Source organism: Haemorhous mexicanus, chromosome 3 (assembly GCF_027477595.1).
Source record: "Haemorhous mexicanus isolate bHaeMex1 chromosome 3, bHaeMex1.pri, whole genome shotgun sequence".
NCBI classification, from domain to species: Eukaryota; Metazoa; Chordata; class Aves; order Passeriformes; family Fringillidae; genus Haemorhous; species Haemorhous mexicanus.
In genome coordinates, this window is record NC_082343.1 from 48,069,756 (window position 1) to 48,095,120 (window position 25,365).

At 35.2% G+C, this 25,365-nt stretch overlaps 1 protein-coding gene across 1 annotated transcript in view; it reads left to right on the forward strand.

Annotated features, from left to right (window-relative positions):
• Positions 1 to 25,365, forward strand: part of FMN2 (formin 2) — a 155,026-nt gene that overhangs the window by 9,782 nt on the left and 119,879 nt on the right. The window contains exons 2-4 of the mRNA XM_059841678.1: positions 7,083 to 7,249; positions 19,825 to 19,972; positions 24,255 to 24,316. Coding sequence (XP_059697661.1) covers positions 7,083 to 7,249; positions 19,825 to 19,972; positions 24,255 to 24,316 — 377 coding nt within the window. The remainder of the gene's footprint in view (positions 1 to 7,082; positions 7,250 to 19,824; positions 19,973 to 24,254; positions 24,317 to 25,365) is intronic.

The following is a 25,365-nucleotide window of genomic DNA, read 5'->3' on the forward strand; positions in this document are numbered from 1 at the left end:
AGAGAAGTCCTGGTGGTTTTAAGTAAGGGACTCTGTCATGTAACTTCACTGCCACCAGAGGAACTGAGTCATTTTGGCCTGCTCCCCCCAGTGTTGTGATTGATGGGCTCAGTCAGGCTGTGGAAAGTTTATTACATAATTAACACAAGGGTAGACCTGTGTCCTGACCATTGTCCTGACCGTAGCACTTGTAGGACTTGATATTTTCACTACCAAGTAAAATTTTCATTCTACTTCTGTCTTTATATATTATGACACAAATTTCAAAATTAGGAACTGACCTTAGGATTTCATTCATCAGAATGAAAGTCTGTATTAATTATACTTTCATGCTTTCTAGCATGATTTGTGGAAATATGGTCTCTGTTTAAGTAATCTTAAAACAGACCACTGGGTTATATGCTGAAATCAGTGGTGTTGTCATATATCATAGTCAGCACAAATGACATATAACAAAGGGTAGGGATAAAAGAATAGTTTAATATTCTAGGTTGTTTTAAAATACAGCTGCTTGGATCAGTCAAGGAGAACTATAGATCAAGTAGGAGATGTGGGTTTTTTGAAAACTGTAACATCCTTTCTAGGATGAATTTTTACTTCCTTAATTCAGTGATCTCTCTTTTTCACCTTCAATTTTGGAGAATCCTTTTTTCAAGCTTTGTCAGATCTCTGTTTTTTCCATCAGGGAATTTCTGGAAGAATTTCAGGGTCATTTTGCTGAGGTGCTGCTTTTGCCCTGTGTGCACCTGGGAGCAGGATGTTCTTCTGGGGCAGCAAATGCCTTTGTTTCCAAAAGGAAGCGTGCACACTTGTTCCTTAGGGATGTCTCAAGCTCTTGAAGCTGTTAGTATTACGTGATGCTCTTTCTTTTTCTGTGTAATATGTTGCTCGTTCTTAGCTGAGTTGAAATCTCAGTTTATGAACTTATTAAAGCTGTCTTGTGCAACCCAGAATCTGTTTAAATTTTTAGAGATAAATGTAAGGCTAAAAATTAAGGAAAAAACTAATACTTGCTTGAGTTGCACAGGGGCTGATGTGCTCTGGTCTTATCCTTAGAGGTAGTGAAGAGTTACATGGAAAATTTTTACTACTAAACAAAGATGCTATGAGAGATAGGACAGTGTAAAAGGAGCAAAATTGAGATGCCAAGAAATTCAGACAACTTGGCAAAAGTAAAGCATAGTGTTTACTGTGACAATCAAGCACAGGACTGAGAAATGTGAAACTAATTGATATTTTATTCTACTTGTTTGCATAGTCTATGAATCTACTAAATCAGTAAATTATTCTGATATTTCTGACTTTGAAACTGTGTGTAGGCAGCCATAGAAAACTGTGGGAATGAGGGAGATAATGTTGATATGTTTTTTTCTTAATTCTCAGGCTTAGACAGTCTTTCTACTTTGACTTCTGAATTTAAGATGGTGTGTGGGTTTAGTTCATACCATCCATGTGAACAGAGCCAGGAAATCTGGAGGCAGAACATCAGAGAAGGAAGGAAAATCTTTGGTATTCCCACATATCCCTAACTTTATTAATGTTCGAAATACTAAAGTATAATATATAAATATGAAGGAATAATATTTTATATTTAATATGATAATATACAGTAGAAATATATAAAGATATCAATGTATAACATCTGTGGGGGTTTTTCCCCCCTTAGAAACATAGACTTTTATACAATCAGTGAAAGCAGAGATCAACTACTACATGGATAATAAGAACAAAAGGAAATATATTTGACAGTATTGTAGCAATGTGTGCCCTAACCCTAGACCTTGACCAATTTTATTGTATTTAAGGTTTATGTTGCCTAGAAATTCTAGACTTAAAATGTATTTTATTTTGTGTTTATTCAAAGCAGAAGGCTTCATTTTTCCCTTTTTGTTATGAAACAATATTGTGTGGAGGCCTGTTGCTTACTAGATTTCCCATGTTTTATGTAACCAGGCTGTCAGAAATATGTCACATGATTTTAGAAAAGTATCTGTCAATAAAAATTCAATCCCTTAAAAAAATTAAAAAATAAAAAACTCAGAAAACAAAACAGCTAAAGCAACCTCACAGGATGAGAAATCTACAACAGTTTACCAATCTAAATCAGAAGAGGATTAGAAACTCTGGAGTGAAAAAGAACAATAAATGAAGTTTCTAATCCTGGAATTTTGGGTGTAATCTCCCAGGTCAGTCTTCAGGCAAACAAAAGTGAATTGCTTCTTTTATACTGCAAATGCATATTTAATATGGACTTATGCAGTACTTGGACTTATCATTTGAAGAAAAGTTGGCAAGAATACCAATTTCTGTTTTCATTCTGCACATTCCCAGGTTTCATGTGCATCTTGGAAAACCTCTTCTTTCTCAGCAGTCATGGGTTGCACATTATATTTAGACTGAGTGGTATAGGTTAGCTAAAAAAACTGGAAATGTGAAAAAAGGTTGTGAAATGAAATAAAAACATTTAAGAGTTTTAATACTTTTTTCATTGAGGTAATAATTTTATATGTAAAATATTATTATGCATGAAATATTTGAGACCTGGTAAAGTACACTGAACAGCAAAAAGGTGAAAATGGAATGTAACTGATTTGCCCTGAAAAATTATTCATTAAGCTTTTGCTGTATAGTTTGAGTGAATACAATGAATGGGTGAATGTGTACTGAAAATTATTTAAGAAATTACACGTAGTTGCAATTGCTATCTCAGCTAAAAATATTAATATCTTTGCAGTATTTTTGTCTCTCTGATGTGTTTGTCCACTTCTGGCATTCTGGAGCATGGTTGCTGCTGCACTGTTCAGGTGACAGAGGCCTGAGTTAGCTGCCACCTTGCTGCCAGCATACATAGAAAAGGAGATAGGAAACACTGTACTTCAGCTATCTGCTGTTCCATACTAGTCTAAATCATTCCTCGATTCCAATTATTTTTCTAACTTTTGAATGCAACTTTTTTTTTCCCCTCCTATTTCCTCTGTCTTTTTAGCTTGGGTTTTTTGTTTGTTGTTATTCTTTTTTTTATAAAACTGTTTTCATAATTGAAATTCTTTCTAAATGAGAAACAGTAAGAAGACTACAATTGTCTTTTCACATTTTGCAAGACTAAAAGAAAATATTGTAAATGGAAATTCACCTTTTTGTCTATTTCTTCTTCCTTTTCCTTTATTTCCTGTACTGTTTCCCAAAAGTAGAGCAAGGCCTATGGCACTTTTGGCTTCAAAGCTTATGAAATCACTTTGCTGTGTGAGCATTTCTTACTAAAATGGACAAAAGAGGGAGTAAGCTGGGGAAAAAGAAGCAAGCAGATTTCAGCTTTTGAAGATGTGAGCAGTGTGTGCATGTCATGCTAACTCTTGAGGTGACTGAATAGGGTGCTCAGAACTGGGGTTATACTGAAGCCATTCACTCTGCATTAGGAAGAATAAAAATAGAAAGTCTTGTCTCCAGCGTGTGTGGAGGTTAAGATATACTGATGCAACTGCTGTGTTAGTGGTGAGAGTGTGGTGTAGTGCTCTGGTTTTTTGGAGAGACAATCACTGAGACTGGCAGAAGGGGGAGCTTTTGGAATATAACTCATTTTGTTCATTAGTCTCAGCTGGTGCTCACTGCCAGCTGTGCTCCCGGGCTTTTGCAAATGCAGCGTAAGGAGGATAGAAGAACATCTTTAAAGATAAATGTGAGGCTGTAACAGCAAGATCCTCAAGGAAGCAGTATTGCAAGCTCTGCTGCAGCACAGTGCCTCAGTGGGTATATTTTCAGTATGACTATGAGTCCAACTACTCCAGTTTTCTTCCTATTTTTCATTTCCATTTATGTCTCTTCCTCCCCTTGATAATTAAGCAAATTCAAAGCTGACAACATTTTTATGATATTGCTGCTTCTTAAGGATTTTCTCGCTCATCTTGTAGCTCTTTAAAAGGCTTGTCTTCTGTGCATATCAAAGATCTCTAAGGTGAATTCATTGAGTCAGGATTTGCTTGTATTTCTCTGTAGACAATTCTGAACACTCTTTTGCCCACATTTTTCATACAGGGAGACAGTCTGAATGGAAACCATACTGGAACATGTGAATAGAGGCAGGTCATATAGAGGTGAAGAACAAGGAGCTTGGAAGCGGAGTCACAGTAACAAAATTATAACAAAATATACGCAGAAGTCCACAATACCCAATACTTCCAAACTCACGTTCTCAATTTCTTAGTGGATTAATTGTGTAATCCTTCGCAACAGAAGAAAAATGAAAGTCTTTTTATCCCTCACTGGGGTCTAATAAGTTATTCTAAACTCCTAAAAAATATCTTCTGTGTTTATAGTCATGTTACTTGCTGAAGATTTTTGGCAGGGTCCTCAGAATACTTATTTGATCTAAAGCTGAAGTTCTTTCTAATTCTAAATTTAGCATGCTTCCCACGCCTTGCCAAAATAGTTAGGGGAAAGGTAAGAATTGGGTTCAAGAACTTCATGACCTGGGATTTCTAGGAAGAAATGTTTTAAACATGAATAGTGGTAATTTAACCTCTTAGAGAAAAAAAGAGATCTCAGAGAACTTGGTTTTAATTTTTACTGTTTTCATGGTAGGTAAAGGCAGTCAGGAGAAATTTTTTCTATTCTCTTTAAATTGATAGCAGAAATCAGCCGATCATCTAATAATTATAAAATTATTCATAATTTCCTTATTCCAAATTATTTGCAAACATCTTCACCTCCAGAAGGTATTACTTCATGTAAATACCTCATAAATGATTTAAGGTGTCTGAGGTCAAAAGCTGTTGCTGCTGCCTTTTATTTATAAACTAACAATGTAAAATTTTAGTTCAAAATCTTGTAGTTGACTGAAATTTAGACTGAAATCAGCTGAAATCAAATTTTTGATTCTTCTAGGTTAAGAAGTAGTTGCTAATAAAATTAAATAATTTTTACTATTTTTTTTATTCCAAGACTATATAATGCTCAGGTGGGCAAAATGATATAATTTTCTTACCATAGTCTGAATTAATTAAATTTGTTAATGATTTTTTTTTACAGGTATACTTCTTTTCTGTTTTTTGAATAATAAAGTTTTTTTACAAAATAGTTAAAAATTAATAAGAAAATTAAACCCCAATTGAATAGCAATTAAGATTCTGAACAATGTATTTGAACTTGAGCAAGACAGTTAAATGCTATAAAAATTAGCAAATGACTGAGTGAATTAATGGGGGGAAAGCTACATATCCTGTTTTGTAAGTTACAGATTTTTCCTGCTAATTAGGTCAAAGCAAAAGGAAGGGGCTATTCTGGTTCTGAATATGCAGGAGAAGACTCTCTAAACATGACAAGATTATTTAAATGTTGACATGCCCAGGGGGAAAAAATTAGAGATAATCTATCAAGTCTGACATTTGGTAGTCATGGAAAACATTTCAGTGTATCACATAGCATGCAGAAATGTGTCATTTTCTTGTATAATTCTGTCTCTTTGTGTGTGAGCAAAGTGATCTTCTGTGGTCAGCTAGAAGATGTCTTGAACTAATAAATCATTTTAAAGAATTAGCAGCTGAACTCTGATAGAGGGATATGTTGAATAAGAAATTTTATTGCATTTGAGGTGGTGTAGCCAAGGAACAGAGGCGAACTAACTGGCAAACGTAACAAAATTTATGTCTTGAAAAAGTTTATCTCATAGCTTATCTCTTGTTTTATTCCCTTGAATGTATTGTATTTTGTCTAATAAAGGTCTAGCAAACTTGGACTAATAATCAGATAATTATCAGATCTTTAGATGTAGAGAAGAAAATCTTAGGAACAGCTTCCAACATTTTAATGCATTGTTTATTTTAGAGTGTATTGCCACAAGGAATTGAAATTTACAGAGACTTCTAGCCAAATGTGACTTACAGAATCCTTTTAAAATTGCTTCCAGATGTTTAAAAGAAAAACCTTTATAGTATGTTCAGAAAGCCTGGGAAACTTTACATTTTGAATAAAGTTATTGTTCAATCAGAAATCTTGCATGTAAATACCAGTAGAATTATAATTATCAAATTTTTTTTTATTATGCTCAATTATACTAAAATGCTTTCTTAACACGGTATTAGTTTTTGTTTGGTTTTTTTAAATACCTTTGGCTTTGAATGAGTGGGTAGAAAAAAAGGATGTAGAACCTTATTTAGGTACAAGCTATATTCCCAGCTAGTTTATACTCAAACATGAAATTAACTTTATTTGTCCATTTATCTTTTCTCTTTCAGTAGATCTATTTATCCATATCATGTGAATCTGAACTTTGGCATCTTTTTACATCTGACATTTTAGAGCTTAAGCAACTTAATATTCTTACAATGTAGATTTTACTCTAACCTTGTTATGTAACTATTTTTATAGTCTATTTCTGACTAAACTCACAAAGCATTGTCATATTTCAAACCACTAAGATTTTCTCCTCCTATATATTCTCTAACATATGCTTTCCTTTCATTTTCTGGTTGGATAACAAAAGAAAACACTTTGATCATGAAATCTGGCTCTGTAAGAGGAATAAGTATCTTCTTGCTCTTTTTACACAGAATAGTTATAAGGGTTTTTTGTTACTATTCTTTTATTGAGAGTTCTCCAAAGAAACACAGCAAAATTTCTAGAAGACTATACCAATTTTACGATTCAAAACACAAAGGCTCATTCCAGGAGATGACAGCCTTAACTCTGTATTAAGTTGGTGTGACATCTTTGGAAGAAATTGTTTCATCTCTTGCTAATGTCCTGATTTTTCCCCTCAGAAAAATTTTATAGGAAATTGATGTTACAATAACAAATCATAGTTTTTTGTTTCTGCTTCACAGTGCAGCTGGCATGTATAATATATATACATATATTCTTGAAAATTTTCTTGATCCTAATTAATCAGGTTCCAGAGCACTTACAATCATTATGTAGAAATATTTTATATTAAATGCTTAATATCAGATACATTTCTTAAGAATATTTTTGTTATTTAATATTTTTTACTTCTAATAATTCAAGTTTTCAATACACATTTTAACGCCTAAATACCCAAGTCCTGTGTGTAGCTACAAATTCCTATTGCTGTCTCATCACCTTGGCAGGACGAACTCTGCTGGAAAAGCTCTTCAGCCAGCAGGAAAATGCACCACAAGAAGAAGCAGAAAAACTCTGTTCTCGCATTATTGCAATGGGTCTTTTGCTTCCATTCACTGACTGCTTCAGAGAGCCATGTAACCAGAGTGCCAAGCAAAGCACACCCACGTTTGATGTAAGTACTGAAAAAGTTGTCTTTTGTCTCTTTTGTGAATCAGGACATGGTTTTCTATTACTTTATCCCTTCTGAAAGAATTTGGTTTGTCGTTTTAATGAAAGTTGCCCTTGGGAGAGTGACCAGCTATTTTTCTCTGCTAAGGTATGTACACCTTCGTATCCACTAAGCATGTTCTCCTAGAACTTGATTTCATAACTTTTTAAGTCATATCTTAATCAGTTCTTCATTTCCAGTTTTCATTGTTGTCTTGTTTGAATCAAAGCACTCTGTATGACTACCAAGATTTCCATCAATAGCTGCTTCACCAAAAAATATAAATCAAAGGAAAACCAGAAAGCAGCATGTCACAAAATTCCACAGAACGCAAACTAGATCTCTATGCTAGCTTGTTTTTTTGGGTTTTTTTCCCTGAAAATACTTTTGATACAAAATAGTGCAGGGCTCAATGCAAATATGCTGGCCTTCCAGCTATAGTGTTATCTGTACCTGTGGGCTGTCTGACCAGGTGTTTGCCTACTGTTACAAACCTGGGTCTAGACATAACCTTACATACTTTTCCTTTCTTTTGGATAATTAATTCAAAATTAGCATCATCTTGTTGAGGCCTATGGCACTTCATACCGTTTTATGTGGCTAAAGATAATTAGGCTTTTTCTCTCTAATTAACTTCAAAATAGTATACAAATATTAACTAACCTACTTAATGTCTTGCTGATATAGTTAAAATCATCTCAACACATTAAGATGAAGTTTTGTTACAAACACTCAAAAAAGGATTGGCATTGATATGAGAACATGATTACTTCTTAACTCTTCACATCTTTCCTGAAGAATACTTTAACGCAACTGGAAAAGGGATAACTGGAAGAATAATTTTTTCCCCACTGAATTCTTATACAAGCATTCCTAAATAAACCAGTTTATCTACAAAGTTCTCTAACAATATTATATGTTTATGTTTTGGCTTTGGTGTTACTTTAAGATGCAATATTTGAAACATTTTTTTTAACTGGTTTTTGAAATTAATTGGAAAATGCAATTTAACCATAAAACTAAGGTTACTCAGGCAACCTAAAATCACACAGCATTTGAAAGTGCTTGTGGTTAAATATACTCATAAAAGTTACTGGAAAAGAGAAGTTTCTTATTTTTCAGGTTGTTTTCTTAAAAGAGTTGGTAGTGTTTTCCACTCTCCTGCTGTTACCATATATTCAGCAATTTCCTATAGATTATTGAATGCCATACTTTTAAAAAGTTTCTCTTGCATTCTAAATAGATTTTTTTTTCTCAAATTCAAAGTTTGCAAATAAACAGAAAAGACTCTTTTTTTAAACTGATATACCATGCTTTTTCTAAGTAATAGATACTTTAGTCATCTTTTGCTTAACACATCCAAAAGGAGGGACATAGTAGAAGCTGAGTGCTGCATCAACCATCTGCCAAGGTCAGGAATTTAAGATGTAGCTGGATTAGCAGTGATCTTAATGTGACTCAGTCTATCAGTAAGCCACAAATGTCACAGTTTCTGTGACTATTTTTCTGTATAAATCCCCTAAATAGACCACACTCCTGGTAAAGCAATATCAGAAGTGGCATACAGCCCTGTTATGTAACCAGTAGTTCATCGTACTTCAAAGGAGCATACAGCTGTCCTGAGCACCAGATCTCCATAATTTAATTCCATGTGGTGCAGAGCTGAGAGCTGCTGATGCTGAGTTTTGGAATATGTTTCTACTCCAGCCTTGATGACCAAGAGCAGTACAGGAATACCTATCAGTTTATTCATTACACATTCTCCGAAAAATAAAAATAAAAATATCTAGAATTTGCAGTATAAATTGTAAAGGCTAAAAACATGAAAATTGTGCATCTCCTTGCTTCTTAGAGTAAAGTATTTTACAGTTCTGTTAGGGAAAGAAACATTTTAAAATTAGCTTGGAAAAAATTATGGTGATGCTGAATATTACTTAAAAAAGGACGTGTAAGGTTGGTTAGTCATGTCCTCTCTTGCATCTCTCTCCATGTGTGTACTTTGGGGTTTTTTTCCTATTCACATTTTTTTGTTTGTTTGTTTGCATTTTTTAAAATCATTATAGCACAATTATAACGTTGACCTAACAGTTTATTTTAAAGACATGGGAATCAGGACTTAATTAAGGACTAGCCTTAATACCTAAATTTCACCTATGTAGAATTAAGAGGTTCATCTTCTTTGACCTTACTCCAAAATTAGGAGCAGAGCCAGACCCATATTCTTAGTTCATCTTTGAGTTCATCAGGCCCCTAGTTCAGTTTTGGATTGCCTCCAGTTTGGCTAATATCCTTTTCACTTAGCTGAAACTTCCATCAGCAAAGCTCCTGTAGCCCTGTCCTGGTCCCTGACACCTTGTTGGCCTTCCTCCCTTCTTCATGAAACCATGGTGCTTGCCTGTTCCCTCCTGTTACTTCTTTGGCTATCCTGATTTTCATCTTAGTCTGGGGCTTGTAAAGTCTCTTAAGTGACTCTCTGAGAATTTTTTTTTTTTTTAGAATTTCCAACATGTTTTCCACTGAAACCCATCTTTGAATCCTTTTTCCCTTTTGTGACTTACCCCTTGTGCTTCTGAACTTTAAAGTACTACTTTTTAAAAATTGAATAAAATCCATTATTCCCTTCTAGCTTAAGTGTGGTCCCGCAGCCTGATTTTTTGAAGATGTTAGGTTAGAGTTTATGAAAACAATTCAGTAAGTTTTGTTCACTCTATGATCTATTGCTCATGGCCTGAGATTAATATAAACAGATTATTTAAAAGTCCTATTCTCTCCCTCTGATGCCCTTTTCTGGACAGCCTCTGGTGAATTTAATTTAACATGGCTAATGCTGAAATATCTTGAAATGTTTGCAATTGCACATTTTGATTATATTCTCATTTTCTTTGTTATTCATGCCTGCTGGTCACCTCTACTTCTCCCTGTCTTAGAAATGCTTATCCAAATCTTGTGTCTGTTTTCTCAGTAATGCAAGAGATCTGGTTTGCTTTTTTAGTCCCAAGATATTCCAGGCTTCAGTGTAGGCTATTAAAAATAGTACAAACCCTCTTTTTGATTTCTTTTTGGATCCTATTTCTTTCTCTTCCCTTTTGTCTGGCTGCAATTTAGCAGTGCATTAAAAGTAAAGACATCTTTCACAGCTCTTAGTTCCTTGGGCTAGTTTTAGAATGGCTCAGTTTAATTTAAATTCTTGGCACTTTTGTCTCTGGTGTACACTATGGTATGTGAATGTGATGCTTAGGCCTTTTTTCATATATGGCAAACATGAAGGATCAACAAATGCCAAATTAGAGGACAAATCCTCAGAGAATCAACAGCTGTCACCACATTTATGCTGAGGTTAGTGTCCAGTCTCCAAAGGCTTTTATATTACTCAGCTCTTTTAATGATGTTTGGAGATGACATGTTCAGGAATTATCTCTGAACTTTTGTCTAATTAGCCCGAAAGACAGAAATTTTAGAACTGTTTTAAGAACTTATGAGAAAACTTGCATGCTCAATCATGGCCTGTTTTATCAATTATTTCTTTTGAAACAGCTGATGGCAGTTGCCCAGAATAAAAGATGAGTCTGAAAAATACAAGCTGAACAAAGCTTTGAAAGTAACATAAATAGACAGTGGTTGGTGTTTTTAAAATTTGGTTGATAAGAAGCGGTGGAAGCTTTTGTTATAGCTCTTCCTACCTACTCTTACAATGTAAAGAGCATCTTAAAGAGTTAGTGAATGTTCAGTGGCAGGTTCTCTGTCTAGACATTTGTTGCCCTTACTGCTAGTTTCCCGTTTGCAAGGGAGGCTGCTAATTATTGTTTCATTATGTCATGGCAACTTACTCATCAGGCTATCTTTAGTCTTTCATGCTTCTGCTAGTATTTTATAAAATGAAAACAGAGTTTAACTAAAAAATGAAGTTGAGCAAGTAAATGGGCAGCTTAGAAAAACAGATTATTAAAAGCCTACAGAAAGCGGGTTCTCTGAAAAAATTGCTTGCCTTTTGAATACCTATTGCCTTTTAAATTTCTCCCTTTTCAGTAGTTGTTATTCAAGAGGGTTTCTAAAGATTCAAATTAAAACAAAATACCTTCTGAGTGAATTATATGCAAGACATTAATGCCTTGTGAAAAAGTCTTCCATTCATAAACCATAGAATCATGGAATTGTTAAGGTTGGCAAAGACCTCTAAGATCATCAGGACCAACTTTTCCCCAGCACCACCATGGTCACCATTAAATCATATTCCCAAGTGCTACATCAACATTCCTTTTGAACACTTCCAGGTATGGTAATTCCACCACTTTCCTGGGCAGCCTGTTCAATGCCTGCCTGCCCTTTCAATGAAGGAATCTTACTGTACACCCAATCTAAACCACTCCTGGTGCAGCTTGAGGCCTTTGCCCCTTGTCACTTGTCACTGTGAGTGCTACCTATGTTCCTACATGTATTGCAGATGTAGCCTTAAGCTTTTTAGCATGGTACCTCATTATATTATCTTAGTAGAGTAAAATAATCCTGAAATTGACATGTCTACAGGGTGCATCTTTGGCAAGAATGTTTTTCCTTCCTGTTGGAGGATCACAGTCATTAATAAGTAGAGATCTCATCTGCTTAGCTCCTCACTTAATAATTACCAAAGGTATAAGACAACTATCTTCAGAGAGTCATCAGTAATTTGTATAAATTATAAATATTTTCATTAGCATTTAAACTGTTGATAACAAGGAAGAAGCTGGCATTTTCCTATCAATATGAGGCACCTTTCTTTAACATCTCAGTTCTAAGAAATACTGACAGTACTTGCTGCTTGAATTTTACCCAGTAGTTGCAATTAACACACACTGTGGATGTGTAGTCCCTAATTATGACTTCCTGTTTCAGATTTTCCAGATCACTTTGTATAGTCTTAAGCTATGGGCAGTTTTTTCTTTCATAGCAATTTCCTACTTTTTTTCTGAAAAGCTTTTCAAGTAACTTTGTGTTGTTTCTGAGCATTAGGTTTAAAACACCTAAATTCTGAATGAAAAATTGTTTTGTGATGGGGCTTTCTTTTACACTTTTGTAAGTGCTTTTGAGAAGAAAACTGAGCATACCTTAATATTCATACTGAATTCCTCATTTGAAGAACATAATCTCTATTTCACACTGAAGGGTCCAGTAATGACTGCTTTTCAAGTGGCACTAAAAAAATACCATCTTCTTTCATCTTTCTTTGTCATTTGATTTTGACTCAGCTGTATCTCTGCATCTCTTTTCAGTGCTTCTATTTAATGCTCTTACTCAGTTGAGTACAGCTGCTAATGCCCTCTTGATTTATTAACAGTTTCAGCACATTCTATAGTGAAAGGGCTAAATAAAGTCTTCTGGATGGTATCTTTTTTTGCTGTATTATGATGTGATTTTATACAGTCATGTTTGACAGTTTGGGAAGGCGCTTCCCCTTGTGCCATTTGCAGTTATGATGCCTGACTAGGCTGTCATCTGTTTCTGAAATAATGCTTCCCCAAGGAAGCAGAGAGACAGACAGCATGAATGGAAAATCCTGAAAAAAATGGCAGTTTTCCTATTATCCCCTGGCCACCTGTGGTGATGCAAATGCTTTCTAAGGAAATAAAGACGCTGCTTTCTTTCTGCTGAGTAGGAGCAGATGGTGAGACTTTGCAAGTCGGAAGGAAGAGAAATTAGTGACATGATGGCTTGACTTAATTTTAACTTATTTGCACTGCTGATATCAGTCTGAAAATTAGTAGGAAAACAGACTGTAAATAGACTCCTTTCTCAGAAGACAGAGACACAAGATACCAGTGATCAGTTTCCAAAGAACTTTCCCAAGTACTGACATCAGCTAGGAGAACTTTAATTCTAAACTGCAGCACATAGGTGGCAAGTATGCATGCAGCATTTTTTCAAGCATACTTTCAATGCTTGGGCATATAATATGCAAGACTGAATGCAGTCCCATATCAGAGCAGTATTTATCAGAGCAGTACACTGGAGTACTCGATTTTATCATAGTACATTGGAGTCAATAGCCAAAAAGACTTTAAAAGTGAACAAGTGAAAATTGTGGACCAGAGCAGAGAAAACAGATGGTTAATCTTCTGCCTTAATCTTTGTTTCTAGTGTAGGCTACCACAGCAGTTCATTTTGGCCAAATCCAAGCCCCCATGTCTCCTCTTCCACTGCCCAGTCACACTTAGTGACACTTTGTCTTTTGTGGTGAGCAATTCTGAATGTTCTTGAGTGTAGTACAATGCAAACAGTTGGTTGATCATTGGGCCAAAGTACTCTTCTCATGCTATTTCCCTGCTTCCATTCTTTAAAAAAATGTTTTACTGTTGTTAGCTCAGGCCCTGAGGTCTTCTACTCCCTTTACTCTTTTCTTCTTTCTCTTTCTTAGTTCTGCTTCCTTGTGGTGATGCTACTATATGCAATTTCAACTTAGATGTTTTATGTGTAGAACGTTGCTAGGTTTTCAGGTTTGGGTTTTTTTTTTTGCAATGAACATTGATAACTTGCTTGTTGTTCTGAAGAAGTGCCTCAAGAGGCATATACTGAATGTTAAGCTTACACCACCTGTTTAAATTTTTTAGTATCATTGTGCAAATGATGAAGGGAGTGGTCAGCCTGTCACCTCAAGAGATATTTATATTTTATGACTTTCTGTAGGTTAGTTCTCTTTCTTCAGAATGTCAGTCATAAAACGAGGTCTTTTCTCACTTGGAATTGCAAACAAATTGTGGGTTGAATTTGCATATAGATTGCATATGTCTTTCAAAGAGATTTTTTACAATAGTAAAAATTACATTGTCAAATTGCATAGAGAAATTTTCTAAGGAAGCAGTTTGCTTTGCATAATTCAAATTTTTCAGAGTCCAAACTCTCGGAAGAACTGTGTCAGTATAAATGAAAAAATTCCTGATGGGGAAGCTTCTGTCTCAGTTTACATTTTCTGAGGAGTCAATGAGAAGGCAAACCCTCGGGTCCTGTCAGTAGTAGCTGATAACCTGGGGGTCTTGGGATGTGGCCTTCCAAGTGGGTGTTCTAGCTGGATGTGTAGAGAAGCTAGGTCTTGACCTGTTTTCTTGAAGGTGAGCCACTCTTCCTTCTTCCAAGGAAAGTTTAAGTTCACCAGTTGAGCCTATTTAGCTCTGAAAAATATAGAAGTTACTGAGGGATAGGAAGACAAAGACAACACTGTAACAGAATGAGAATAGATATGGAAATCTGAAATTTAGTTTCCTGATTTCCTTTCCCAGTGAGAGCTCTGACTCCAGAGCTATTGGCTTTCTTTCCCTCTCCTGGGATATAGTGTTGAATCCTGAGTGAAGTTTGATGGGATCAAACATGTTTTGCTCTTTGGGTGAGGAGGCTGAAGACATTTAATGGGAAATAAATGTTTCGTGATTTTTGACAATTGAAGTGTTTTTAGCTTCATTGTTGAGGCACATTGGTTCTCTGAAAAGAAAAAAACCCTTTGGCTCAAGTAAAATGCTTATGTAACAAATTTAGTTCATGAGGATAAAGTGCTGCTTCAGCTATACATTACAATATTATGAAGGACTTGCAGTTTTTCAACCTTGGAAAGCATCTGTGCTCACTAGTGCAGCCAAAGGCAGCACAAGTCAAGGGCCGTGGTTAATCACTGCTCTGGTTCTCTCAGTGGCAAGACAGAGCTTTGTTACTGAACCTGTCCTCAAAAAGTAAACCACTTTCCTCATTCTTAAAAGTATTGATTTCTTTATTTAAAAAGCTGCTTAAAATAAAGCAGTCTCCTGCTGATAAGAGCATTTTGAGGTAGTCTGGCTCTAGTTTCTCAAACTAAAACCTTGCTTCTACAATTAACTCTTCGTATGCAGTGGAGAACATGCAGTTGACTTTTTTTACATTTTAGAGGCTGTATGCTTACTATACTAGAATGATTAACCTCCTGAATGGAAAAAAAAAATTAATTCCTTCCACTTGAAACAGACTAAATGCCAAGAAATTATCTACAAATTTGGATGAGCTCTTTGATGCTCTTAGCCTGGAAAACACGTCTGAGATGTGGAGTCTGGTCCTTTCTTATGCCAAGTAACATAAAATGGAATTTCTCTATGAGTTTATCTCATTACATCTTAAATGCAGTTACACTTTTTCCTCTCCTAATTCTTCAACTTCTTCCCACTGAAAGAATGTCATCAAGAATTACTTGATGAGTAGGAACCTCATAACCACTGCTCTGTGTTTACTCCTGGCTCATTTATACTTTCCTGAGAACACGCCAACGCTTCTGTTCTTCCCTTTTCAGGATAACTCTGAATGTTTATAGTTCTAGTAAAAAAATTTCAAGTTTATTATTAAAAGAAAAAAAATAGTTCTGCAAAAGAGAGCCCTATTACATCATGGCTCAATACAGGAACCATCAGGCACATTAGTACCAATGCATTCTCATGTAAGTTTAGAGGTACTGCTAAATTCCTCCCTCTACTGCTGCCCGATACTGGAGCATTGTGCTGCTCTATTGCCTCACCTTTCCTACCTGACTTTGCTTTGGGTTTTTCCCTTGAGAATTTTCTAAACACTTCTGGTAAGATTTTTTTCCCCCTTGATCCTTACATTGCTAATTCATGCTTTTGCAGCCATTTGGGGTAAAGGTGCATATACCTATTGCTATTTCAACTCCATCTCCTATACATCTTTTAAGCCTTTCTCACAATGGCTGTTTTTGTTCTTTCAACTGAAAGCAGAAAAACAGCTGATTAAAAACTGAAACGACATGGAGCAGATGGTTGTACTACCTGCATATCTCCAGGAGCAATATAACGTGCATTCAAGGTTGCATATTATATTCCTGCAGTGAGGGATACACTAATCTGTAATTCGGTCTGTGGCCCGGGGAGCAAAAGTGGTCTCTTATGAAAAATATGTGACCCCTTTTCTGAAAGGTCCAGGCCCACCAGAATGACTTCTGATGTTTGCTGCAGGTCTGACTCATGGCCCTACTTTTGAGTCCACCAGCACATGGCATTTCCTAGGGGCCTTTCTTTGAGTAGCTTCCAACATTCATTTCCCTTTTTAAAGATGAGCCGGAAAGAATCTCCAGCTCAAGCAGTGAAGTGAATATTTGATATTTAATTTATTACATAGTTGAAATGTAAAGCTGTGGTACCAGAGAATGAAAAGTTGTAACAAAAAGCCATCCTCTGTGCATACTGAGAGCTGTCTGGGAAGAGAGTGAGTTAAACTACAGACCTGACTCTGTGATTCTAAGTGCTAGCATCTATAAGTGGTAAAATGTATATTGATTAGGTACCATCAGAGCCTGCAGGCAGTTTGCCTCGCCCATGTGCAGATGCTCTGCACTTTTAAGAACCAGTGGAAAGTGCTGTGTAAGGATGTGTGGAAACAAGAACTCTTCTTGACATCATGTTTAGTGCACTGGACTCAGACAGCTTGAAGCTTCCAGATATGAGTCTGAATAAATAAGACTGGAATCATTCATTACTAGGACATATATGTGATTTTTTTTTTTTCCCCTCAAAAGAGATGCTTTAAAGACTAAATAGTGGAATCTGAGCAAGGTGAAGGGGAAATTCCAGATGTATCCAAAACTTGATCACGGTAAGTGTATTCACTGACTGTATGTACAATGATATTTAGTAAAAATTGCCTCTGAAATGAAAAGAATAAAGGAGAAAAGTTTGAATGTGGAAATCTTGGTTCATTGATGATTGCTTTGTAATTATTAATACTAAAAGCAAATCTGAATTTTTTTTATTTGGATTATTTTGTTTCTTTTGCTTCAACAGGACTTCAGCATCACAGAATTGCATATTTCTTTCTTCAAACAGTTCTAAAAACCATGCACATTTATGGCATTATCAGATTTAAAGGAGGAGAAATGAGGTGGCTGAGTATATTAACTGAAAAGGAGCTAAAGACAAAACATAAAGAGGATTAGGTTTTGGACCCATAGCTTCAGTACATAGGAATTAGGATATTCAAATGAATTGTATTTTTGAAGGGCATGAAAGTAGAGATGGGGTAATCTTTTCCCTTTTAAAGTGTAATTTATGGACTATCAGCTTGCCATCCAGACTATCTTTCTGTCATGAGGGCATGAGGGTTTTTCATATTTTAAATAGCATTTATAAGCTTGCAAGTAATCTGAAAGTAGTTGTTAAACACCTTTTTTATATGGATACGCTTTCATTATAGTGCAAGTCCATTGGCATTTTTTGAATATCTACATTTACATCTGTAAATTTCCATTATATGAGGTGTCTATTCTATCGTCCTTCTCTGTATAGAATAGAAAACAAAAAAATCCCTCTCAAATGCAATGAAAACAAAAAATACTGTCTTTTATACTCACAAACAAAGTTCCCATGATGGGTTAAGAGTTTTTTATCAAGTTGTGTGATGTTTTAATTTATAACTGCTTATATTTTATATGCTGTAAATTATTTCAGCAAGAACATATAGGTACTTCATATTTTCTTACCTTCGTAATGTATACCATCTGTACAATAATTCTGAGCTTTTTTTTTAAAAAATACATCTTGATTCATGTTGGCTAATCTTATTTCAAGGATCTGTTGTTAAATTATTCTTTTATATCTTTCAAGAACTGGCATGGTGAAATGTCATGTCCAGGAACAGTTTAACTGTTTGTCCTCCTCATTTATGCTATGTCAACATTACCTACAGTGAGTTGTCATTTGTTTTACTGCCCTATAACCCTACATGTAATCCTGTTGAAAGTCATCTCTGCTTAGTCAGTTAACCCTGTGCAGAGCATATCCTTCCCTGTGTTCCCTGGACTGCAGAAGATGGTAGAATGGGCAAGAAAAAAATTGTTCTGGTTTTTCTCAATGACTTTTTCAAGTCTTATTTTCCTCTGTGCTTTTGAGATTTAAATGGTGCAGAAACATGACTAATAGCAAAATCCAGGACTTTTTTTTCACACAACATGTACAGGTAGGACTCCCTCTCCTTCTTACTCAAAAAGTATTGGAAATGAGGCAGAAACTCAGAAACAGATATCCTCTAAAAAGCTGGAACTAGACAAAGGGAAAGAATTAAGTGACTCAAAGGACTGAATAAATCAAGCCTTTTCAGATGTTCAAATAGAGTAGCATAGTAATGCTACTCCAATGGACGGGCGTTTTGAGGATCATAGAGTTCAGGGCTATGTAAAGAACCTGACATTATCTTTTTATTCAGCTTCTTATCCATTTATTTTTACCTTTATCTAAAGTCAATGTACGTGCCTGGGTTTTTGCCACGTTTTTCGTACTGGGAAGGTTTAATGAGCTTCCTTTGACCCTGACTGAGGCACGTTCTGTAAAACAGAGGTTTTTACTTTATTACCAGCATTTGTGTCTTCCAAGTAATTTGCTCCCAATAGAACATTTTTACTCTTACAACAATTTATTTTTAGGCAAGTAGAAACTTAGTCACATAGAATAGTGATTATCCCAAAAACAAGCACCATTTTCTTCTTACTCCTGCATTTATCTTCAAAGTCCATTATCTGTCAAATTAAAACAAAAATAGTTTTAATCTAAAAATGAAATATGTACCAGCTTTTACTCAGGCAATAGAATTAATGAAGTCTAATGAACATCATCTTTGTAAGAAGGTATTACTGGGATATGACTGTATTTTCATCCTTTGACTTAATTTTTTTTCTAGTTTTGTGTTACAATATCTGCATCTTTCCAGATAATTTGCTAGGTTACTTGTGCAATTTCTGGGAATGATCTCCATAGAATTTATGGTATTATAAATATTTAATCACAAGGTGTGCATGTTGATGCAGACTAGGAGTCACAAGAAAAACTACCTAAATTGTGGTCATCAAAAATTCTTGCTGTTAGCTTAAATCATAAGTTTGCCCTAGTTTTCATCAGAAACTCGGTGTCCTACTTTTAATCATAGACTCAAACTCAAAGCTGTTGAGCAATAAGGATATAATCTGATTTGAGCTCAGAGAACTAAGAATACCTTTAACTGTTGGTTTGGTTTTTTTTCTTTTAACTCCAAAAGAAAACCCACCTTTTTTACCTGCTTTTCTAAAAATAGTAAAATGAAAATGATAAAAACAGGGCTTCAAAGAGTACATATATCAGTTTGATTACTGCTGAAATAATTCTGTTCATTTTCCTTGCTTGTGTGTTTGGTGTAAAATGATTATGTGTGGTGTGGAGATAAATATTTCCCTCCGAGCCATAAAACTGGCCATTTGTGACAAAGTGCATGATGAACAGAATGTGTTCTCACTGTAAGAAAAGAAGTGGCAAAGAGTTCCTTACTCAAACAAGTGCTGAACTGTATCTTAATATGTTGTTGGGTTGTGGAAAACTAAAAGCTTAATTTTCTGTTGTTTATGAACATAACTATTTTAATATAGATTTATCTTAAGTCTTTGTCAGACTGAAGATCATAAAACTTTGTCTTGATACAGGGGATGTTGAATTATTTGTACTGGAAACAAAAGCTTAGATATTTTGACCTTGTCTTTCTATATGAACTTTTCCACCGTTTTCTTTTTTTTTAAATCACAGCAAGACCAGCTTTATACTTGGGCTGCAGTTAGCCAACCCACACATTCAACAGATTACATTGAAGGAAGCTTTCCAAGGAGAATTCCATCTGCGTGGCCTCCACCCAAACCTCCAGATGAGGAACAAAGACTCAAGACTTCAGAAGAAGGTACAGTTCTTGGATACAGAGAAGATAAATGTATAGGACATAGGAAGCTGCTGTGTTTTAGAATCTGAAATATAAAGCTAGTATCTTAGCTACTAACAAACACCTGGTTTTGAGAATCTTGGATTAACATCAGAAATTATGTCAGCTAGTATGAATCTAATAAAAAATGTTCACCAAAAATGCATTTTTTCTGTTAGCAACCAAGATAGGTACCCGGCATCTGTTAAATAATGGATTTTGCCAGGTGCTGTGATCTTTATTCCTTTCCAGTACACATACCTTCAGCGCTATGAGATATGAGTTCTTTTTTCTTCTTAAAAATATGAAAACTTCAGAAGCTGACTGGTGCTTTACTGAATGTTATTAGAGTGGTGTAAGGTATTCCTTTGTAGATTCTGCAGTCCTGTGCTGACAGAGGGGTAGGAAAAATGTATCTGAAAAAATAAAATGAGGACTTGTTTACAAAGTCAGTTTACCTTAAAATTTGTGAGGTTATGCTACCAGATGAATTTCTGCAGTCTTCTTCATGCTCTTTAAGAGCTTTGTTGACACTGACAATTAAAACAAAGCAAGAAAAAAAACCTCCCTTGTAGTTGACAAAGAAATTTAGAAGAGGATTTTAAGCCTGTTTTCTGTTAGTAGAGTTGACCCATAAATACCACAGGTTATTGGAGGCTTTGCTTTCCATTAATTAGTATTTAGCAGCTCTCAAAACTGTAGACTGCATTCATCCCCATGCTGTCCATGGAGAGCCACTGGGTATTCTCAAATTTTTCATTCCTTTCCACTCCTCCTTTTCATTGCTCAGAGTTGAAGAGTTAAGTCACTATTTCAACAGATCTCTTTGTATTACTTGTAGGCTTTGGGTGGAGTGAATTTCAGATTTGCTTCTCTTTGGGACTTCTCTGCCACTTCCTCTGGAACATGACTGAATTATTTCTTGCACAGACACCTTTTACCATGGCAACATTTCACTTTCACTGGTATCACTTATTTCACTGTTCACAAGCAAAACAAGTGATGCCAACAAAAATGCAGTACTGCTGCAGTTTTCTGTTTAATGCTATGCCTTTCACCAAAGGAAATCTACTGGAGATCAAGGAAACATTTCTGCATCCATCTCACTGATGCAATTCAGAGTGTGGAACTCTGCAGTGCTGGATTGTTGAGCTAGTCCAGGTTTTACCCAATGATCTCCTGTTTTATGCTGCATTCAACGAAAGTGCTGCCATATGTAGCAGCAGAATTCAATGCCATCTACTCTGAGAGTTGTGTTTCTCAGCTGGGAGGTGTACCTAGTGGATGTGTGATCACACGATTTATGAACAAACTGTGCACTTGAAAAACAAAAGGGTAAATTTCCAGGTTTTTAGCCCTCTGCTGGGCTAAAACCTATTTTGAGGTTTTAGCCCAGCAGAGGTTGGTGTAAGTTAATAAGAGTTTAGTTTCTCTAAAATCGAGAAGAATTTTGATAACATAAAATATTTGGAAATTTAAAGATACACTTAGCAGTGTATTTCTATCAAAAGGACAATACTAATAATTTTAAAAGGTATTAATTTTGTATGTGATTTGTTTCCATCCAATGGTTTTCTGTTTATTACACCTACTACATGGATGTAGCATGTATAGAATTTGTCTTCTCCTTATCTCAGCTACTGCCCTCTCAAAAAAACCTACAAAAGTATTAAGAAATAGAGCAAGAAATAAAGTGAAAAATTATGTATTGGGAGTTTTCTAAGTTCTTAAATAGCTCTTAAGATTTATTTATTGAACTTTTGGTGCAATTTTTCAATGTAGGACATGGAGGAAAATAAAAAGTTATAATTCTTTTGAATACAACTCAGGCAGATGAATAATTTAACTTTTTTTAATTGTTCACATGCTTGCCATTTGGAAGAACCTGGAGGTGAGTGATGTGAAACCTGAGGATAACACCTTCCTTGAAATTTCAAACTAAATTATTTTGTGTTTTACATCTTTCCAGTGTGTAGAGGACAAATATTTTTTTAAAAAGGTTTAAATTACTATGTGCAGGGTAGATGTATTTTGTTTTATATATAATTATTGCTGTCTGGATTAAAGAGATTAACATTAGAAGCAATAGCCATGAACAAAAACATGCATTTTAGACAAAAGCATTGATTGAGAGACTATGCAACATGATGTTTTTATAGAAACTTTGTTTTTATTGTATACATTAGCATTAGCATTAGTAGGCCTTCAGTCTTTAAGTAAGGCAAGATACAAAATTCTTCAAGGTAGTTAATCATCTGGTTAGTACAGTTTGTGTTTAATAGTGCTCCTCTATGCCCTGTATCATGTGAAGCATTGCTGGGTGTGTGAAAAGGGCTGTTAGAGTGGTTGGGGGTTTTGGGGCAGTGGGTTTTGTCAGGTTAATTATTGTTGTTTGGTGATTTTTTAGGTTGGTTATTTATTTAAAAACAGAAATTTGGAAGTGCCTAATATGAAATTGGGTTCAAATCAGCAAATACTTATGCTAAAAGCATTTTTCAGTCTGGATTCAGTTAAGGCTTTGGACAAAATGAGTCAGTATCAACAGTAAGATCAATGTGTATGGGACTAATTTTCTATTTGAACACCCAAATCTCTTCCTGTCTCTTCTTATGGCATTTCACTCCACCATTATCACTTCTCAGCACATTGCCTGAATCTAAACTCAACAGGGTATTTGAAATTCAATTATTTTAATTCTTTGCTCATGACACTACTCGACATACAGGAAAAGGCAAGTAAGCAGTCACTAGAGCTGAGTCATCCCATCTCCCATGGGGCTGTTTAACCACTTGTGAAGACATTCAAGACTATGCAACTTCTGCAAAATGAAACAATCTCAGACCACTAAATATCAGTCTGGGTTTACCTGAAATCCAAGTTAGCCTCTTAAACAAGAGTATATTTAAAAAAAAAATCCAAACCAAAAAAAAAATTGTTTGATTTGCTTTAAAGGAAAGGTTTCATTTCTCATACAGCACTCTTTTCCCAAATCTTTTTTTTCTAACTGTGGTGGTAGTGTTTGGGGTTTTTTTTTTTTTTTCTATTTCTTAACAAAAGGGTCGGTTTGCTGGAAGTAGATTTTATTTCCAAATTTTGTCTGACTTAAAGTTAACTGCTCAGATCACTGTGACTTCAGCTTATATTTGGAATCCTTTTTAGAAAGATAACATTTTTTAGGTAAAAATAAGCTAGATAATTCTGTCAAATTGTTTAATATTGACCAATACATAGGAGCAGTCTGGTCCTATTTTCTTAAGCACTTTTATGTAAGGGAGGTAGTTGTGCTAATTTTGCATGGCAGAAAACATTCAGCATTGTGGGTGCATGTCTAATACTAGAAAGTCAGCATAGAATAAATCTGTTGTGAGCAAAGATCAAACAGATACTAACATTTATCTCAAACACAGAAAAATCTAAAATCTAAATGATTAGTTATTTCTTGCCAGGTGCAGCTTATCCACATCCAGGTAAAAAAGTTGTGGATTGTTAATTTTCAAGCCTTGTGACATAACTCACACTTGCAATGAAACTTCTTCCTTGTATGTCTCACTTTCCAACAGCTGGGATTTAAAGAAAGCTGTGAGGAGGCCAAATGCCCAAAAATTACGAATCCAGAAGCTGTTTCACAGCTGTTTCACTCTTTCTGCAAATGGTCAAGAGATTTCCCTGTTGAATAGTGGTATCTTTAAACATATAGAAAAGGTGCCACAGATAGAGCCTCTGGGCAGGTGTAGAGAAAAATACTTCTGTTCTTGGAATGTGTAAATAACTGGGCTATGATCAGTAAAGAGGCATCAATAGCTGTAGCTCCTAAACTGATTAAAGTTCTTTGCACTGTGTAGCTGCTGTGGAGCTGTTTGCTTGCTTGTTTTCCTTTTTCTGATTCTTTTGTATCAGGCAAGGAAACTGAGACACAGTGCGGTTCTCTAAGGTCTGAAAAGTAATCCAGTTTTAAAATAAGAAATAGGATCTAGCTGTGGAGTATCTTATGTTTTGCTCTATTTTAAGATCTATATTAGTACCTATGTCATTGTGGAGTTTTCAAATTTCTGTGGTAGTGGAAGAAAGGGAAGACGTACTTGGCAAGAGTAATTCGTTTTAAGGACAGGTAATTTTTTGGGATAATTTGGAAAGTGGGACAGTTAACACTTTTGTCTTTTTAACTTTACACTCCTTTCATGAATTTCTTAATGTGTATTTCAAAAGATCAGCCATTTTTTTTATTTATAGAATTTTAAAATCTGTATCTTCTTTTCAAATTCAGAGTTGAAATCTACAGTCCTAGAAACAGAGAAGCAGTGCATAGGTGGTGTTCAGCAGGCACAGGTAAGATTCTAACAGAAATGTTTTCTCTTTTTTTTTTTTTTTTTTTTTTTTGAAGAGGGCAAAAACCAGTACTTTTTTTCAGATACTTTTGAAATAGTTTTTTATAGTAAATGTTCTGTATGAAAAAATTCCAAAGTGAGGGTGTTTTATATGCTCCATAGTGTATTCAGGTGTGAGGATTGAAGGTTCCTGCCTGCCTAAGGTGATTCTTACAAAATGTTATTGTTCACTCAAAAGTAAGTTAACCCTCTGATGGCATTAGTAAAGAATAGTTATAAAATATCTTATTATAATAGCTAATCTAATAAAGTGTATGTAAATAATAATGGCAGGGATTTTTTTTTTTTTCTGACTCTCTCCTCAAGCTTACAGCACTGGCAGTATGTGAACAGGTTTAGAGGGCATGATGGACTTAAAAAGGAGATAATGTAATGCTGGGGCAGTGGAGAAAGTCTGGGTTGGACTTACGCCACAGAAACACAGTCTATCTTATTTTTTTAGCACACCACCATACATGTTCTTTTATTTGTCATTAAAGGTGTTGCAGTTTAATGGGGCTGAGGAACTTCAAATTCTGTTTCCTCAACAGGAAACAGACTTATCTTACTTATGGATAACACTATTCACTTGTTCTGGAAGTCATTAGAAGGAAGGCTAAGTTCAGAAATCTTGGTTTGAAACAAGCAGTGACCAAAAGCTCTTGGAATCTCTTTTCTTCCTCCTCTGTTTCACAGCTTGTTTCCCTTGTTTCCCCCTTTGGGTATGTTTTGGGGTTTTTTTTATGGAGTGTTTTTTGTTTCTTTTGGTTTGCTGAGTATTTTGTTGTTGGGTTGAAAGGGTGTTTTTTTGGGTTTTGGTATTTGTTTTGAGGCTTTTTGTATTAGTGACAGGACAATTCAAGCAGCATTTGTGAAAATAGCCAGTAATTTGCTTTTCAGGGAAAAATAAGGAATGTGAAGTTAAATACCTACTTCTGATCATTAGATATGCAAATTTCTTTTGGGCTTGATGGCATATTTTGTGAGCCGTGAGCAGGGAGAGTATGTGTA